General features: G+C 44.0%; 1 protein-coding gene across 1 annotated transcript; it reads left to right on the forward strand.

The window, feature by feature from the left end:
- The first annotated feature begins 355 nt into the window (after nucleotides 1-355).
- Nucleotides 356-19,652, forward strand: iffo2a (intermediate filament family orphan 2a). The gene is made up of 10 exons (XM_080854625.1): nucleotides 356-1,359; nucleotides 12,150-12,210; nucleotides 13,090-13,185; nucleotides 13,925-14,008; nucleotides 14,930-15,106; nucleotides 15,667-15,827; nucleotides 16,438-16,612; nucleotides 17,013-17,111; nucleotides 17,716-17,858; nucleotides 18,193-19,652. Exons 1-10 carry the CDS (start codon nucleotides 803-805, stop codon nucleotides 18,476-18,478), a joined length of 1,839 nt encoding a protein of 612 aa, XP_080710751.1. The 5' UTR covers nucleotides 356-802; the 3' UTR covers nucleotides 18,479-19,652.
- Nucleotides 19,653-20,522: the final 870 nt, after the last annotated feature.

Below are 20,522 nucleotides of genomic sequence, written 5' to 3' on the forward strand. Positions count from 1 at the left end.
TTTCTTACAGACTTGATCAATAACGCGTGGGTTATGTAGCCTATTCAGCCGATTCCTGGAATTAAATTCTTACTGTACAAGTACTGTGTGATAATGTGGACCGACATAGCCCTTACCAATAGTCAGCAGTTTGAATACACCACGCACTGAGCTTCATGGACAGGGGTTAATTTCACGGAAAGCTCACAGATGACGAGATGCTGCGCAGTAGCACAGGACTCGGGAAAAACCAAGGGGTGTCACGGCCGGCCGTGAGAGAGAGGGCGGGGCAACGGCGTTAAGAAGAGAACGTGTTTTTAACCGACTGAAATCTGATCCCACCAACATTGGCTTGGTTTTGAAAAGCGGTGTAGCGGTCAAGACCAGACGTCCGTGCAGCAGCAGTGGCATCAACCTTCAGTATTTGCGGTAGGAATGAGGCTAAGATTTCGGCTGGATCCCAATACGCAATGAACCTTAAAATGGGCAAATCATACTGCAGACAATGCGTTGTAAAATAAACGGCTGTTAGGCGAAAGGGACATGCTATGATGACCATGTCGCCACGGAGGAGCGGAATACCCTCATGACAATGGGAGCCTGACGTAGGATATCTTATTTTGTTCTCTGTGCTTTTGTTTACTTTTATTTTAACACCGCCGTGTCTATAGAAATGGGAGCAACATTGCGATTCCCCATGAAGAATCATAAAACCAATATGGGAGAGTGGTCTTTTTAATAGGACGGCCAGCGGAAATACAGAGACTGAGTTTTTGTCAATGTGAACCCAAGGAGCAAACGTTTGGATTATTTCATATTTTCCATGTTTCCAGGGTATAAAATGAATTCTTTTATTTATTATCCCGAGGCTTCTTCCATTCCCGGTGCTGCTGCAATCCCTGTAAATGTTGCCCCGGCTGTCGGACCTGGTGTAGTGGTAACCAGTGGCCTCCGTAATGATTTGGGTTCCAACATCCATGTGTTGAAAACGCTCAACCTCCGCTTTCGTTGTTTCCTTGCCAAAGTCCATGAATTAGAACGCAGGAATAAGTTACTAGAGAATCAACTACAACAGGCTTTACAACAAGCTCGCTACAAATCACTTTTCTGTCGCGAGCAAGCCACTCAAACGTTTGACACTGCCTTGGACCTTCAGACACCTGCGGGACACCTCCGACAGTCGCGGTATCCTGGTAGGATATGGAATTTCACCCAGGTTAGAAGATATGGGGAACGGTTCGAAACCCTCCACAGCCCCGGCATTTCTTGGATGTATCCAGATGGTATTGGGGTTCAGGTTGACACCATCACTCCAGAGCTGCGGGCCTTGTACAACGTTTTGGCCAAAGTCAAGCGTGAGAGAGATGAATACAGAAGAAAGTGAGTATGGTGCTTTGGCTGTCATGGTTCAGTGAAGTAGACCTTAAATGTCTTTGGCAAAAGTCTTTCCACACATTGTAATAATCTCGGCTACTAGAAAAATACACGCTTATAACAACTTTGAGGGAAGGAGCTTCAGAGATCATCATGCTATGGAATGATGTCTTTAGGTCTGAATTACAATATGGACAATAGTAACACACTATACACATTTAACTCCCATTTTAGGCCACAGACTGCCATACAGAGGAACTAACCATGCCAAACGTCAGTGTGTTGTTTCATGATAAGTCATATCCAACTTTGCAAATGGTTTCCTATGTGAGTGTGCTTTACCAGCTGAAAATGCATTGGTCTAGCTGTGGTTACTCCTGTGTTCTAACCCATTTGCTATTAAAAGAAGTTACCTCAATTAAACATCATACTCAAAATATCTCAATAGGTTTATGTTTTGCCAAATTCTGTCTGTATCCCACCTCAGTATCAATATCAAGTATATCTTAAATGCTGCATAATTCAGAGTTAGTGTATGCCTGTCACTGTCCTTACTCTCCTTACGTCCAGTAGGCTCTGAAATGTTGATAAGCTCAAATGACTACCAAGTGGGGTATTTCCGTAATCAATCAATTTATAATTTAATTAAACTACTTTAGAGGAGAGAGAGTCCCTCACTTTCTCTCTCTATGACCTTTCCAGATTAATTAAAAAACCCTTCTGTCTATTTTAAAATGTATTTTTTCTGCATAGTTTTAAAATAAAGTTTAAAAATGTAATTACTCCTAAAATAAGGGGATTTTTATCAAAACCAACCAGATGTATGGTCTGCGTGAAGTGTACAGCATATCTCTGGCTCTATAGTAGCCATCTGTAAACAAACAACCTGTATCACTTTAGGGAGGTATGTCAAGAACAGTAAACATTTTTACACATGGCAGAATATCTCATACCAAAGATGTCCCATGTCCACCCAACTGTCATTTGAATAAGACTTGCCACCATAATACAGTATATAAAGGAATGTTTGATCAACACTTTTAAGAAGAAATACTATTTATCACAAGAGACACTAAAGGTATATTCATCACATATCACCTCAGTAGCAGTAAGAGACAGCTTGATACTTGTATTACTTGTGTTAGAATTAGAGAAAGCATTACTGTTATTCATCTCTACACATCCCTTCTCTTGTACAAAATGTCCCAACGCAACTTATTATTTGGGCCCAGGGCAGAGAAAATATCTTAAGCATTCTTAACATCCTGCTATTCATTTCCAGAAAGTCTAAATTCTCATAGGGATTGGAGCAGCCTCCTCCCCCCAGTATCCTGAAGGCTCAGGCATTCATCATATCCTCTGATTCTTCAGGATCTCCAACAGCATCAGGAAATGAACAGTAGTGATGCCGCATAAAGACCAGTGGCATAGCCATTCATCAGAGCCCCATCTCCCTAAAGCATTACACCTATATGATCATCTGAAACTATAGCGTTTTGAGCTCAGGAACTCTTTCTTTCTGTGGTTACACACGTACACACACACACACTCATACTCACACACACACACACACACACACACACACACACACACACACACACACACACACACACACACACATGCGGCTATCCAAATGCACTGTGATGCTGTTGGGGTTGTTTTTAACAAAACATGCCATTCCCTTGTTCCCAGTTCCTCTGGCCTTACGCGTACAAAGCTTTGGCAAATGCACACTCATTCTCCTTCCTGTCCTAGAAGTGTGGGGATTAGCCATGAGACTAGTATCACCTTTATTCATCAGCTCACTGATCCCCCCTGTGGTCTCTGAGTGAGTCTGGTGTCCCCCTCCTGTCTGGGGGAATCAGTGTGGCCCTGTGTTCGGTGTGAGGGCTGAGATAAGCTGAGCTGTCCTGGGCAGCCCTCTTCCTTTTTTATCCCATTGGCTGGCACAGCTGTGACGGGAGGAAGTGCCCTCAGCTGTTCTCAGACAGGGTGGGCAGCAGTAGCAGCAACAGCAGCAGCAGCAGCAGTGGCAAAGCAGCTGGCACCGCGCCCAAAGAGGCCAGACACATCCACCTGCCAGCCGGTCATCCTTTTATATGAGCAGTGCTCCGCTGGGATGGAAGTCTGGTTCATGCAAAGACCTGTCAGGAGCCCCATGGAACATGTTGTATTGATTGATCATAGACATCCGACCACATACAGAGGTGAAAGATAGAACAGGGAGAGTCTTGGATTGGAAGTTGGAATCCATTTACTTATGCTGCCCAGCAACACAAAACTGTTAAGTCCAAATTCTTTGGCAATGGTCCAGACCCACAGCCTGACATGCCCTCTATTTACATCTCTATTTACATCTCTATTTGCATCTCTATTTTACATGTCTATTTGCAGAGGCTGTACTCTGCAATTTTGTCTGTTTTTTTCACACGCAAAGCTCTTGCCTTGATTATAATGGGAGTCTTGCTGCTGAAAGTGAATAACTGAGTTGAAGTGCTGTTGTTCTGAGCTAAACATTAGGACAGTCCCAGAATGATCTGAGGTCTTGTAATATTCTGGGATGGATGGTGTGACTAAACCCACAAGAGACACCCACCCCATCTTATCTGGTCTATGGGACCATGTGTGGGAGAGAGTGTGCGTGTGTTTGGGATGTGTCTGGTAGAGAGTGTGTGCGCTCGTGTACTGCTCTCCCCCCTATTTTTGCTAAGCTCTCTGGAATGCTTTGTCTGGCGCATTACACTCTCTGTGGGAACTCCTCCATGGGTGTGACGCATACTGACTGCTTCAAGATTTGGGGTTTCTGATGGATGCACCACTGTTATGACCATAGCCAGCTACCTACCATTTCTGCTGCCATTTCAACTTCTGAGGGCCAGAAGTTGTTTTGACATGTTTGCCTCCAGTAGAGAGAGACCATATTTTATCTCTGTGAATTGATTTAGTTTTTTTATGAATGCATGTTTTCACTTTGGCATATGGAAATTAGATTGAGCTCTGGCCATACATCATGAGCCACAGTCTCCCAGGACCATTACTCTTCATGATGCCGTGGCTTAGTGCACACGGTATTTCATTTTACTATCAACTCGTGTTTTTCTCCTTAGAGGCAGGGCGTTTCATTGGAAGCCTAGTCCTTGTCTCAGCACACACTTTTTCGAACATGATGTTTCCACCCATCCCACCCACTTCATCCATTGACCCATGATAAATCAGGCTCAACATTCCTTATGCAGACTCTGTGATCGGGGAGGGAGCGGAGGTATTTGGGAAGGCTTAATGGTGAGCTCATGTCTTGTGAGTGTGTGTGTTTGTGTGTGTGTGTCAGCAGCGGTTGAGTTGGTAGCAGAACCAGCAGCCTCATGAGGTCATTCTCTGTGTGTGTGGGTGGGTGTTCTCTTATTGGTAAAGCAAGACCAGTAGCTGGGCCTCCTGAATACCCCAAGCCCATGGGACCTTCTGTGATAGCCTGGCCAGATACAGCTGGCCCTTCTGGGTCACTGTCCATTCCCCATAGGCAAAAAGGCATTCAAATCAGCACAAATGGCCATTCAGTCACTCTGATATGATTCACCCAAGCAGCTGAGATCATGAACCCCCCTCCCTCTCTCTACTCCACCTCCTCACCCTCATGGTTTTATAGCCTTATTTGGAGGTGGTTCAAAGCACATTTTGTAACACTTTTCACTTTTCAGGGAATTCATATGAGTTTGTGCACAAACAACAGGTTTGTTGACACAAGTGTGTGGTGCTCCTTGTGTATTTCATCCAGGCAGTGTTTTGCAGAAGGAAACAAGAGGTTTGTTGATTAGATTAAATCTGTGTGCTTCGTTATAACATATTTTCTCATTGGCCTGTTGATTAAACTCTATCGTGCGGGTGTAGGTTTGAGGGATCTTCTAAAAGGGTGTTGACATTCAGTGTGTTCCTCTTTCAAAGTTTTGATAAGATAGCAGTTAGGGTTTGTTTCCACGCACACACACTGGGAATGTTGTCCAAATTTTATGAAAGACTTAATTCATTGTCTTGTCTCTCTTGATTATCTAACAATTATCCCATCTGTGTTCACATGGTTGACTTTACTCAATGGTCTTCAGCCATGCGTGCTGTTTTGGACCCATTTTATGGACATTAGAGTAGCATATGCATTATGCAATACATCCAATTAGGTTTAAAGTCACAAACAAACAAGGCAGGCCAATTGCACAAATACACTTCAGTGTGTAGCTTAGAGACATTCTTTAGTGGAACATTTTGAAATTTGTAGAGGAATGTGAAGTCGTCTGATTTATTTTAGATTTATGACAAGGTGGTGCATTTATAAAAGGATTTTAAAGGAATTCAGCAGAAAACATTCAACAGTTTCACTGTTTCTGTGTGCGTGTGTGTGTGCGTGTGTGTGTGTGTGTGTGTGTGTGTGTGTGTGTGTGTGTGTGTGTGTGTGTGTGTGTGTGTGTGTGTGTGTGTGTGTGTGTTTGTGTCTGTGTGTGTACGTGTGTGTACGTGTGCGTGTGTGTCTGAGAGGTTGACAGGATGGATAAATTACATAAGGGCCAGAGTTAACACATGCATGTTTACAGTACAGTGGCCAAACAGAGGCCACAGTCACAGTGAAAGGGGCAGAAGAGGGTAAGAGAAGGTTGACTGGTACACTCTCACTACCACTTTCCCTCTGTGGCTTCACAGGAAATAATTACCCAGCACCTTAATGCTCTTTTGCTAAATGTCAGGCTAGTACAACAGGTTTTCACACAGACATTCCTCACCTTTAACAGCCATTAAACAAATCACTGACAGCTGTTAACGACCTGAATGCACCGGGAGGCTATTTAAATGATAATGCCATTGTGTGAAATATTTTTTGTTTATTTTATTTATTTCATTTTCAGCCATTATACTTTTTTGGCATAGAGTTGCCATTTTGAAACAACACAGTTCCCCACCAAGTATATACATTGTAGTGACATTATGGCATTACACTTACATCATTCACTTTTATCCAAAACAACTAAGCGTTCAGATGTATGTTCAATAAGTATGGGGCTCCCTGGGAATCAAACCCATGATCTTGGTGTTATTGGCACCTTGCTCTACCAGTTGAGCCACAGACACATTATTTGATGATTTGGATTTGCTGTCTTGGTGTGGCACGTATATAGCTGTATTGCATTCGAGCACAATACACCTCCATTCAGAATTGGCCCGTCTCCACACTATAGTGATAGTCTGATGGCGTGCCGGAAGGCCCTGTAGTGTTGCATGTCTAAGTATTGATCTTTCCTCCTGCCTGGGCTCTCACCGTCTCTCTCCTGGCTCTCAGGAAACACATGTGCAGCAGCAGCAGAGTAATGGACCAGGGCAGCACTCCCAGGAGGGTCCTACTATCAATCTACTGACCCGTATCTGGGAGATCAATGACATGCAGTCTGCCATGCAGCTCTTCTGCCTCCCATCTTCTCATATCTTTCTGTCGCCCCTCACTTGAAACTGGGTCACAGCTTACCGTGTTAAACTGGTCTGGTCAGCTGTAATATGCAAACTACAGTACAGAGGGAATCTAAAAGGTCAGCAAATTGAAAGATCACAAGAATTTATTTTACACAGCGGATGTTGTCGTGCAAGATAAGGCAGTCATTTCAGAGTTATTTAAATATTCAGCAAGGTTTTTTTTATTGATGGCTATTCTGGCTGCTTGTGTTGAAGTTGATACACCAGCACCGATATCTCAGTCCGGCTCATTATGTTGTATAAGACATCTATCTGATGCTGCAGGTTGTGTTGGCCTGGTACATCCACACAAACAGGCCTGTCATAATATGATTGCAGTGTGTCTGTTCCTGCATTTCCTCCCTATAAGCATTAGATATGGAGCGCAGGTAGAAGGCCATTTGCATGAGTCCCAGGTAGGAGCGGACACTGGAGTAGACCTGGCCCTGATCGAGCTCTGGGGTATATCAGCACAGCTGTGCACCCTCTGGGAGGGGTGGTTCCACAACAAGCTAATCACAGCAGAAACGTGTTGCGCTTGTGAAAACAGACATTCCAGGTCTCAACCTACAATCTTTGGCCATTACCATTAGACCCTAGTGCCCCTTTGGTCTTTCCTTTGCCTTTAAACATAGACAGACAGGAGAAAGATTCTGTTGGTGTATGCCAGAATGAGATAAATAGTGTTTTCTCAGGCAAACGCAGTCTGTAATGAAAGCCAGCAACGGCAGTATGGTGTGAAGCCATCCATGTGCTCTCTGCAAGCCAGGTTTAAAGAGGACCTCTTGGTAAGGTATCTAACAGCTATGTGTAGTCTACGTCAGTATGCTAGCAGTAAACTGCATGAGAAGATTTTTTTTTCCTTGCCTCCCATTGATCAGGAAGCTGTGTGTGTGTGTGTGTGTGTGTGTGTGTGTGTGTGTGTGTGTGTGTGTGTGTGTGTGTGTGTGTGTGTGTGTGTGTGTGTGTGTGTGTGTGTGTGTGTGTGTGTAAGAGAGAGAGAGAAAGAGAGAAGGGTCTTCAGCATAGCCTTGCCCACTGCTTTGAACGAATACTGTGGTTTAATTGAGTTGTGTTACTTTTGGAAGATACAAACCACTATTTGTGTTGTCATGTCCCATCATGAAACAGTTGTTTTGGAGGCGTTGAGTATAAACCAAGGGGCCAGTTACACACTACCACTGCACCGGTGGATACCTTCACATGTCCAACTTAGGTTGCAGCTGTTTCCCTTCTCTGTAAATCAGAAGCCAGGCCTTAGCACCAAAACTGTCATTATATGCTCCTCCAAATGTTTTCAGAAGAGCCCGGCTGGCTGGCCCAGACTGAAGGGATTTAGTAGGTGGCTGAAGGGAGAGTTGGGCTCCTGTGCAGGGCTAAGGCCCTTTGACAGTGCCTAGAGGCAGTTCCATAGGTCAAAGCAATATCATTTATTTTTGGCCCTTCTCTTCTGGCTGGCTAAATTTGGCTAAATTTCTTTCACTGCTTCTGCCAGAAAGCAGTCTCTCTAAAGGGATGCTGTTTTTTTCAGAAACCCAAATAGTTTTAATGCCAGAGGTTTTTTTAAGATTCTTTGGACTTGGCCTGTCCTTGTGATCTATGGTGGGCCTAGGGTAAAGAGAATGCCTTCATCAGCAACTCTGAGTAACGATTCATTTGTCTTCCGGTTAAAGGAATGTATGAACTTTTGAAATAAATACAGTTGTTCTTAGAGGTCAGTCATAGAAATACAAACTAGCATTATTAACTATTACATGAGAAATGTGTATGTTTACACAAATGAAATCACAAAATGAATGCACGTTGATACATCAAAGCAATGTTCAGTTTTAACATGAGTGCACAGTATCACTGACAAAGTAAAAAAGGTGTAACAGCACGTGCTAAACACTCAGCAATTATAGTAGTTTTGGCCCCAGTAGAATACATTCTCTGTGTCTTGCTCAGATCTTTTGATTTTGTTAACGCTTCCTGCCAAGGTGAGGATTAGGCTAACCCTCATTCTTTGTGCCGTACACCAATACTGTCCCTGCTCTAGAATGCTTTGTGGGAAAGCACTGCCTGTGACACAATAAAGGTTATGAATTCCAACCGTTGAAGAGCTAAAGGTCAGTCTTAGGGTGTGCCCTTAATCTGCCACCAGTGCTGCAACATGCACGTTCACAGCAAACCCACATGGCTCTTACTATCTAGTGTAGTGGGCTGATTTATATATGAAGCTACTCAAAAGCATGACAAGCTCAGGTGTTTGACTTTGTCAGCTGTTCATTTGCAGAGCATTCCTTTCCCCCAGTGGTGCTCCATTAGTTCACCGCTGTCAGGGCCGTGGCTGTCAAGTTGTTGTTGCGAGGCCAAAATGAATAGCTGATGGTTCATAATGGCTGAGCCTCCTGTCACTGACTTGTCATATTTGAGATACACAGGAGTGGTTGATATTGTTTGGTTAATGTGGCTAGTTTGCTTGGCATCCATCTTCATACGTAATGATGTTTCCACGCAACTGTGTTTTGTGTCGTCTCACACGCCCATGGTTGTCCAGGAATCGTGTCTTAAGACATGTTTGCGGAGTGATTTAACGCTGTAGCGCCTGACTGACGGATTTGATCTGCTCCACCAACACTGAGCCTTTCCAGTAACCTCCAAACTTTTACGAGCCTAAGCCTTAGTCACACAGACAAGCCCCTCAATTCAACACTTAGTCATGAAGGAAATGAAAAAACGAACAGTTACGCACTGTAGTTACGCATTACATGCATTTTCCACCTACTTGGTCTCTAATGTGTAAGGATAAGGTTTTGGCCAGGTTGTCATGGGGATGACCTCAGTGCTAACTCACAGTCATGTCTGTGTGAAGTAGCTTAGCACGATCTGTGAATCTGCTGCTCATATTTACCCAACATTCCTGTGCTTTTCAGGTCCTGTGATCTGTGTTATCTGACTCTCTTGGGCTTCTGTACGAGCTGCTCTAGTTTCACACAAGGGCAACCCCAATAGCTTAGCATCCTTTGTGCAGCAGTCAGGTCTAAGGAGCATTGTGTTGTATGTACAGGACACTCATTTATCTGTTTCTCCCAAGCTGTCTTGTGTGAGACAGGGGAACAGAAAGCATGTGTGTCTGAAAAGACTCAGATGGTCTCAGCAGAATGTTTTAGAACTTATTTGAATGGCTTTTCAGGATGTAAGGGATCATTTTCTCTCCCCCGAGCATTGTAAAGTGACTTCAATAGGATAGGGAAGATAGGATGGTTATGCCCCAGAGGAGGAATGGATACCGTCTTCTCTTGCATGACATATTGGCTATATTCCATAGCCTCGGTATTCCTAAGTGGATCTTTTGGCCCAGTTTAAGACTGACTTAGAGGACTTAACACTGTTTCACATATTGTATTTGTTTCTGGTTTGCTATACCAATGTTTTGACAGTGAGCTCCCTAAAAGCACTTTAAAGTCCTCATCAGATTGAGCAGTTAGCGGCGCTTTGAGTATGTCCTGTCCTGTAACACAGTGTCCGTGTATGAGTCACGTCACGTCCTGCTGACCTTGAGAGGCTGTCTAGTCAGCTCCACTGATCAAGGGAAGCAGAGGGAGTCTCAGCTGCCACCCTTCTCTAGTCTGATCACACTGTTGAGCCGGAAATGCTACACACATGTCCACATCATACACTCCTGCTCTCGCTCTCTATTTATCTCTCTCTTTCTCTCTCTCTCTCTCTCTCTCTCTCTCTCTCTCTCTCTCTCTCTCTGTCTGTGTGTCTGCTTAATTGACTTTTGTTAGTCGTTGCGTTTGAAAAATAACAGGGATTCAAATGTCTGACCTCCCTGTAATGGGGATGCAGACCTTTGTGCAATCTATGTCAAATAGGCAGTGTTGTGAACATGACTGCAAATGTCTTGAGTGGACTTCAGTGTTGGTTAAGCTGATTTGAATGTTTTCTGTTTGTTATTGTCCTGTTGAACCATTTACCTCATTTGTATATCTACTGCGGTAGTTTTATTACACCCTTTGATCTGATGTTCCACACTGAAGCCTTCATTAAGGTACCTTATCAATTGGCTAACAATGCTTTTGCTTCATGGCGGGTACCTCTTAATCTACCAAGTGAAACACAAATGTGGTTAACTGTCCTTTACAAATGGCACCACCTTGTTCCTTGTCAGCACTTACTTACTGGGGTACTGGGCAAGTCTGTTTGATGCTAGTGGGCTCTGACAGTCCATCGCCACACACAGGCTTCCCAAGACTGATCAGAGAGCAGTTGTAATCCTATGGAGCATGAGAGAAACGAATAGAGCTCTGCAGGTAATCAACTCAGTGGAGCAGTGAGGATGAACCAGTCTTCGGTGAACAGATCTTTCAGTTAGCAGACAGGCCAGACTTTACTGGGCAAAGAACCTTGTCTGGTGGAGAGACCACAGGCTGGGCTTTGACAGTGTTCTTGAGAGTCCTCAAAGATGCCAAGATCTGGGCGCTGAGTCAAAATTCAATTTTGCTGAATGGTTTTAAGCATAGCGGAAATTACTTGGCTGACTGTTGGTAAGCTAGCCATTCGGAACTGTCAGCTATGTATGTGTTGCTACTAGCTTACTAATGTCTGTCACCTTGAAAAGGAAGTGATGTATTAATCCTTTATAGGAAGTGACCTCACCGTCCAATGTAGTTGTTGCCAGGATGGATCTTGGCTGACGTCAGTTGGGAGCACACTGAGAAAGATGCCTTGTCCTTGATTACACAGCAGTGAAGCTCATGTTAATCACAGATGCAATTAAAACCCTTGCCACCGCTGCCATGACGGAGTCTAGTGCATGACCTTCAGCTTGACAACACCAAACAAGAGAGAAGGACACTAATGACTTGAATTAGTAGTGGCTGAAGACGCCTAGTTCCCTTCAGGTTTATGAAGTTGCTGACATGGTTTGTTGTGCACTTACACTGCCATGGCAACTGCGAGTAAAGACTTGTGTATCCATTCACAACAAGGGAGAGAAAGTGTTTGTGTCCTGTTCACTTGTAATTGTAAGGTGCCTCATTTGTTTCATTGTTCACTGATCTGTTTCCAGAGGATACACTTACTGATACACACAAAACATGTGGTCTGTAGGAAATGGCACGTGGGAGACTCATTGAACTACCTGAAAGAAGTTACAACACTAAGGTTTAGAAACCGATGTACGTGAAATTAATAAATAATGTTACAACTTTGATTAGATTGTTTTTGATCATTTGTTTTTGTGAGCAGTTTGTTCTGTATGTTTCAAATGTTAAAGGGCTCTGTTTGCGGGTCTGTGTGTGTTTGTGTGTGTGCCTTCACAGATGGGAGGAGGAATTGTCCAGACGGCAGCAGATGGAGTCTATGGTGGAGACATTACAGGAGGTGGGGACATCCATCAATCTCTCACTGTCAACTCCATCCATCCATCCATCCATCCATCCTCCTCACAGCAATTGAATTTGACTGCAGTTGTGTTGCTTTGCGTATTCTTCACATCCCACAGAAAACAACCCCTTCTATGTCCATCGCATCCTTAACCAATACATCAGCTTTATAACACATTTGAATATGCAAACGTTTGTACCCAGCCCCAAAACTGATAAAACGCTTTGGATGCAAATTCAGACCAATCCACTTTTACATATTCCAAAAGCATGACTCAAAGTTGACACATTCAATTGACCTGTTAGGTGTTTCCTCTCCCACCCACGTACTCTAACACTAGCAGAGATAATGGGTCATGATGACTCTCAGCCTCCTCTGTGTGTGTTAATAGACACAGACATGCTGCCCTGAGCGTTGGTGCTGCTGATGACTGGGGATCAATACCCTTTACTGTAGCTCTCCCTTCACCTGCCTCTGGGTCAGCAGTGCTGGGGAAAGCCATTCTGAGTGGATGCTAAATGCCGTGCATTCCTGGTCTGCGTTCAAGTAGTAGCTTGTTTTATTTATGGTGCATAGCTGGCCAGTGTCCACAGGTACATGGGGTCAGTGATACTGAGTGCCGACTTTGCTCAAAGATACTAAAAGTTGTAAAAGGGGGATCATATATGACTTTTTTCAGTGTGTGAAAAACAAATTAACCAAATACTTTTTTATAGAGGTCACCTAGGACAGTATGGAGGGTTGGCTACACTCTTGGTGTTGCCACAGATGCCAAGATGTTTCAAGTCTTACCCTGAAAGACATTTTTTTCCATTTTTATAACATGTCCTCAAATGTCCGCCCTGTTGATGCTCTGCGTCTCCCGCCCTCCCACAGAATGCCCATGAATCGGATGCCGTCCAGGAGGAGCTCTCAGTGAAGGTTGAGCGTCTTAAAACAGAGCTGGTGGTCTTCAAGAGCCTCATGACAGATGTGAGCAGCACCCTCCTCATTCACAAGCAGGCTTTGCTTTCTCCATTACCCCCCCCCCCCCCCCCTTTATCCTTTATCTCTGCATCAGCATACGCACAGGTATAGGGTTTCACCGCTCCCTCAGAGGGACACAGGAATGCTCAAATGTTTGTCCAAGAGCGTCCATTTCACATGCTAAGTATTTCATATGGAGATGTAGTGTTATCAGGATGAGGCATCTTTTTTTGCTAACAATAACACCAAGCCTCTTGTGGTGTGAGGCGAATTTTAGCATAAAGGTAGGAAGATTAGCAACAAACAAATGAACGGCAACATTATCTTAGCTCACTTGAGCAGCACAGATGCCTATTGCTTGGTCATGGTCAGTAGACTTTCTCCTAGTCGTAAACCACAGCTGTGTATCAGCCACTCCTTTATGAGCCAGCGTGTCAATGCCTTGACTGTTGCCATGAACAGAGTAATGGAGTCAGGGAGAGGAGCTACCCGAAGCCCCCGCTGAATGTCCATAATGCAACAGCCACGCCCTGATCAGTGTTTAACTCTTTATGGCTCCCTCTGGGTTAGGGTCTCTGAAGCAATGCCATCTGTTAGCACTTAGGAGTCTGAGCCGTAGCATCTTGACAAGTGACAAAGAGATTCAGCGCTATTTCATCTGTTTTAGTGCAACTGTAAACTTTGACCCATGATGGCCGCCCTGTGTGTGTGAAGGGATGTCTATTTGTTATTACTTATACTAAAGGATCCTCAGCAGCAAAATCAGCGGCTCGCTAGGGCTCCCCGTTTAAGTCAACTAGAGGCCGCCTGGAGAAACGAGGAGCTGAAAGTAAGACGTTAAAAGTGTTCCGGCTCATTTGACAACCCCCGCCCAAAATGAAAAGCAAAACTAGTGTGGAAGAGTTTACAGTACATCCCAGTGCAGTGGAGACACATACATCCCAGACTACTGCTCTGTCCCTGATCAGGGGTGTTCCTGCACACACTGTGTGGTGATTGCTCAAAGCTAGCTATCTGCGTGGTGATTGCTCAAAGCACATGTGTTTATTTCCCACATCACTGACTGTCACTTGACATTGAGCATTTCTGAATTGGCTGAATCCTGTTCCACATTAGCAAGCTCCTAACCCACCCACATTGAGTGTTGTGCATTATGTCTCCCAATCAGTCACACTGCTATGGTGTGTCTCCCAGTCAGACATAATGCTATGGTGTGTGGTCAAAACGTCCCACCATGCAGTGCTGTTTCAAAAAACCCACAAGCGTGCTAATCTAGCATGCGATGAGTGCTGAGGGCTTTTGAAACAGTGCTCTGGTAGCAGACATCGTGTTTGAAGTGGTTTCACCTGCTGCTTGGTGTCTTGCTGATGCCATTGCTTCAGTCTGTGAGATGCAGTTTGTTCAGTGCATGGGCAGTGGCTACAGACAGTTTCCCTGTCATTTTCACAACTATTTTAAGTCGTTCACTTTTGCAATCAGGACTAGTAATTGTATAAGGATAGTTTCTGTCTTCATTTTTGTAAGAACACCTAAAGAGTTCAGTTAATATCCAGGCTCTTAGATGTAGCAAACTGCATCCCCTCTTGTTCCACAGTACCTGTCCTGATTGTCAAATAAGCTTTTCATGAGAACATCCAACTGATTTTGCTGACTGTCACCGCTTCTTAAGACCTTCTTTTGCAACACTAAAATACAGTGCTTTAAACTAACCAGTTCATGTCTAACACATTCCCTTATCCAATTTCCTTAGGAAATGTCCGATCTGGACACTAAGATCCAGGAGAAGGCGATGAAGGTGGACATGGACATCTGCAGACGCATCGACATCACCGCTAAGCTGTGTGACGTGGCCCAGCAGAGGAACTCACAGGACATGAGCAAGATGTTCCCCATCAGTTCCTCCAGGGCACCTCCAGACCAGAGCAAGGTACACTCACTGTACATCACTGTACATAGGGGGGAGGGCCGGATCCAGAAGTAAAGCGCTAAGGATGCACGATAAGATGAGGAGGCATACCTGCTGTAGCTGTACCACCTGACAATGGTCAGCTTGTGTTTGAGTTCTGGGTGTGGAGGGAATCCTCTCAATATGTATTCCTTGGCTATGCTGCAATACTGTTTAAAATGGATGGTTAACTAGAGAATACACTTGTTAGTGTAGTTTTAAACATCATTCATGCAGACAGGGATCCCATAGCTAGGAGGAAATTGTAATGTTTCATTTGTATGTAGGTATTGGCTATTGGTATTTATCACTTAAATACCAATAGGCTTGGTGTTTCTGAAAAGTCATGTGAACATTCAGTTTTATAATGTCAGTTTCAAGCAAATTTCACGATCGCTGTTGTCAATCGCTTGCACAATCCTGTGAACCATGGCAAATTCATTGAATGTGTGTTTGTGTGTGTGTGTGTGTGTGTGTGTGTGTGTGTGTGTGTGTGTGTGTGTGTGTGTGTGTGTGTGTGTGTGTGTGTGTCTCTCTCTCAGGGGGCCATGGTGTGCAGGAAGAAAGAGCCCAAGCCTGTGTCTGACGAGGAAGGCCATGAGCTGGAGCTAGCGTTAGCCCTGGAGGGGCCCCTGCCAGAAGAAGAGGAGAGGCCTGGGTCTGTCAACATCACCGACGAGATGAAACGCATGCTCAACCAGTTGTGAGTGGACAGAGGAACCTTTCTGGAAATAAACATAAAGTCATGTATAGACATAATAAACATAAACCAGCCATTGTGTTGTATTCGTAAGAATATGTGTTAGCGTTCTCGCTATTCCTCTATCGTCCTATTCCTGTTTCATCCTCCTGAAAACATCCTACTGAATGGAAGTTGAGCTGTAAAAAAAAATGTAATATCACCCGAGTTGTTCTCGCGTTCTCGCGCCAGGTAGCTGTCCAGAATGCTGGCTGCATAAAGGGGTCAACGAGTTGTGTGTGCAAGAGTAGAATCTTTAACTTTATCATGTGGTGCCACCATGTGGTCATGAGGGGGAATTGCATATTTTGGGTCTGACTTTTACAGCAGATGTTCATTCACTCCATAAATCCCCCACCAATCCAGATACTAGCTGATACTGCTACATATTCTCTTACAGTCAGCTCTTGTCTCGGATCAGGTTGTGTTTGTGTCTTCTCTTTGGTGAGCTGCCCTCTTCTGTTGCCCTGTAATCCCCCCTTCAGGAACATTTTACGTGTTTACGTTCCTCTCTCCTTCCTGTCCTCCTTTTGCCCTTTCCCTCTACCTCTCTGTGTTTCTCTCTTGCATACAGAACTGTCTCAGATAATTCCTCTGTTGCCAGGCGGGAAACGTTTGACTTTGACGACGACTGTGACAGTCTGACCTGGGAGGAGAACGAGGAGACGCTGCTGCTGTGGGAGGACTTCTGCAACTACAACGCCCCCGGCACCATGGCCTGCGCTGCCCAGGGAGACGCCCCAGACACAGTAACTGAAAGCAGCTTTAGAGGGCATATACTGCCTTCAAATCAATAGTTCTCCAGAGAATCCCATCATCTATTAAACCTTAAGCCAGTAAAGCGTTTTTATAACAATAGATAGAGAGGAAAGTGTCTGGTTACAGAGTGTCAGTAATTGCCTACATAGTGGATGTGAGGATTGTCTAGTTATCTCTTGATACAGGCACTTTGCTGAGTATCTCTTCGGTCCTGTTTGCTGTTATCTATCTAGTAGAGATGTAAAGCCGTTCGGTGTTTGATAAATATAATACTGTAGACTTTTCGGCCAAAACAGCCGTACTGTTTTTGTGAGGTTTGTGATGCATTTGTATACTGAGTGCATAGCTTTATTCTGCAGTCAGAAACAAAGCTCTTTTTTTTTCTCTTAGGTGTCCAATGATGCGAGTATTGGCAGATTGATTGATGAGACTGAAACGCTGTTCAAGGACAGAGATAAGGAATACCAGGAGACCATGGGACAGATTGAGGTGAGTGGAGGTCCATTGATCCATACGTGATGTGGTGCTCTTAGATGAATGTGTCCCAACATCACCCCACCGAGTGCCATAATACTCAACTAAGTGCGTTCTGGCAGAGTGTCCTAAAGCTCCTATAAGGACCCAGGAGAAGCATGTCCATGGAGTGCTAGTGCATACACAGAAAGCAAATGCAATTAATAAATATATGGATGAAATACAAGACTGTGTTGGGAAAAGGGGGGTGCATCTGCATGGGTCTTTGTAAGAGGTGATATTATATGGTTGACATTGGCAAACACCCTAAATAGATGTTAAGTGGGATTCCCATGAATTCACTAGCATAGTTAAATTGCATGTCCTCAGACACTTTGAGGTCTAGCATTTATGGCATTGCTGAGCATGTATGGGTCAGACAAGTCTCTATGCCAGACCATCTCCCACCATTAGAATACTAAGACTAGAAAAATTACCACAGCAGTTGAAGGACTTATTTAAAATGTTTGATTTGTACAGTTGACATGTACAGTTTTAAGTTCATCCTCCAACACTTCCCTCATCCTCTGCTAACCCAAACCCGCTAACTCCAGCCTCCTCTCATTCCCGGTGTCCTCAGGAGGAGCTGGCCACTGCCAAGAATGACATGAACCGCCACCTGCACGAGTACATGGAGATGTGCAGCATGAAGCGGGGGCTGGACGTGCAGATGGAGACCTGCAGGAGACTTATCAAAGGCTCAGGGGCCAACGGCACAGACGGGTGGGCCATCCACAGCTTTTACATATCAGCAGAGATGAGTGGGCCATCCACAGCTTTTACATGTCAGCAGAGATGAGTGGGAAATGTACCTGCATGTTGCAGTCACAGATACATTGACACCCATCTCTTACTGTGTATTATTAAAAAAAACATGGTCTGAAGTCTGAAGAGAAAGTAAGAGAAGAGAATTTGTTCAGCTGTATCTGATTTATGGATTTTAATCCAAGGGAGCATACATCTGGTTAAATGTCAGTTTGAAATGTAAAATGTGAAGGTGACATTAATATTAAACTGCATTAGGGTTTAACTGTGGTGTTTGTTGTTGTGTGTGTAGGAGCTCTCCCTCATTCAGCTCCGCAGCCAGCAGTGACTCAGGGAACACCGACGAGAACCAGGAAGAGCTGGAGAAAGACGGGGAAAGAGATGGGGAGACGGATGGAGAGAAAGACGGACAGAAAGGAAGCGACAAAGAAGAAGTGGACACGAAGGGAGAGAAATCAAGCAAAGGTGCACAATCTGAGACAGAGACACAGAAGGAGCATGAGAATAATGGACAGACTGAGACGGAGACACAGAAGGAGCATGACAATAAGGGACAAACTAACGAGGACAGCAGTTGAGGCCTTTGTCCATGTTGTCCATGCTCCATAACTCTGTGCCCAAGACATTTATCTAGTTTTTTTTCTAACGAGTCCTAAGCGCAAGAATTGGTGCTTTAAAAAAAAAATAAACAAAACTGTGGGAATCTCTAAAATCTCCTGCTTCAGAGGCTTCAAGCAGGCTAAACGCTGACAAGATGGCGTTTCAGCTGCAGACTCCTTCTCACCCTGCACTGCCATAGCATGGCTACACACCATTCACTCCTGTTTGGCTCCAACTGCCATCATGGTCCAGCAGTAGGAGTTAGCATAGAGAAGAGAATGCCCAAGAGGGGCAGATTGGAAGTCATAGTTGGTCAAAGCCACGTGCCTCTGACATAAACTTGTGATTTGGACAGGTGTGTATCACCTGTGCAGGGAACTTCTGGTGATAATGTGCGGACCTTGCTTATTCACGTGTATGTCACTTTTGGTGTATGCACTGTATGCTGAGCCGTACTGGCAGGCCAACACACCATTCTAACCCACCTGAAAATAGATCTGCTGTGGCTACCTGATTACCTGGTAGGCAACCATCCCGGTCGTCTGTGATGTGAAATGTTGAAGGCCAAATCAGATATTTCATTCAAAACACATCCAAGACAATCTTGTCCTGTCAAGCTCTTGATGATAATAATAATCAAGGGATCCTCTCGGAAAAGGCTCTGGTAGTGCTGTGTTGCCATGGAAGCGATGGGAGTGTCCGTGCTGTTGTGTGCAAATGTGTGTGGAGCTCAGACCCGCAGCAGTGCCTCACCCATTCAGGCACCACCAGCGCTCAACTAAAGAAATAGGATCACTGTGTACCGAGTACTATGCAATAAGCTTGCCTTATTTTGAAACTAACTTTTCCTGTCGATGTAATTCCGTCTTGTTTGTTGCTGGGCAGATTTTTTTCTGCATCTGTTAACAGAAATGCCTTTTTTTAAAGTAGGCTTCTTTGTTATGGGATTATGGCCATGAATTGAAAAACTCATGTCAGAAGATCTTCATTCTAAAGTAAAGCCACTGTGCCTATTAATACTAATACCCACGTATACTCCTCTGTCTCCAGGTTCTACAGCCTTATGGCTCATATTATTTCCTGCTCACTGAAGCATATTTGGCAGTATACTCTACACACCTGCTTGACTTATGTTGGAGGTGTTGCTCATGTTATTTCACACTGTTTAACAACAATGATTTGATTCAAGTTTTCATCAAATCATGGTTCTAAATGTTATAACAGTATGTTGTCATATGTGATGTATTCTGTTCAATCCCAGTATTTCTGGAGTTCGGTTAATAATTTAGCATTCTACTAGTGTAGAAGCCTGCATATGTTTTATAGCAATCTAGTTTACAAAGATTTTTTGTAAAAGGAACTATAAATTAATCCCCTGCTGTTTTCAATCTGTTTTGTTTTCATGAACAGATCTTTCAAGAAAGGACCACTTCTCCCTTTTCTGTAGTTTTATTTAAGTATTTTTTAAGTAATTTCCTGTGCCTAACCATTTATCTATATGTTAATTTGTCTTATCTTATAAATTCAGTCGTACCTGCCTGTACTGTGGTGATCGAGCATGGGTGGGTGCCGTTTAAAAAGGGAACTCAGCACTGCAAAATGTTGATTTTGATTAGTTTGAGTTTTTAAGCGGTGTCTGACTGCATATAGACATACCTTTGTGTGTATTTATGTTTTTAAAGGGCTGCTCAGCTTTCTGCAGTATGCTTGCACCCAGCAGCAACAGGGTTTGGGTCACTGGAGAAAATAACAAATATCCTCTGAGTATTTTGTAAGAATATTAGCCATTCCATTTTTGTCTTTGACCAAGTGTCCCTGACACTGTACTGTTTTATTTCCACAAATCTGTAAAAATGGAAAGTCATCTTTTCTTCGTAAATTAAGATTAACATTTTAAAAGTTGCATAAGTACGTGCATAAGACATTAAATGGATGAGTAAGGAAGAGCATGGCTTTGTGATTGTTTGGAGAATGTCATCAAAAGAGTGTGGCAAAAAAATGAGAATTCCCCTCTTTCAGTCT

The sequence above is a fragment of the Sprattus sprattus genome, assembly GCF_963457725.1.
Source record: "Sprattus sprattus genome assembly, chromosome: 16".
Taxonomy (NCBI): Eukaryota; Metazoa; Chordata; class Actinopteri; order Clupeiformes; family Clupeidae; genus Sprattus; species Sprattus sprattus.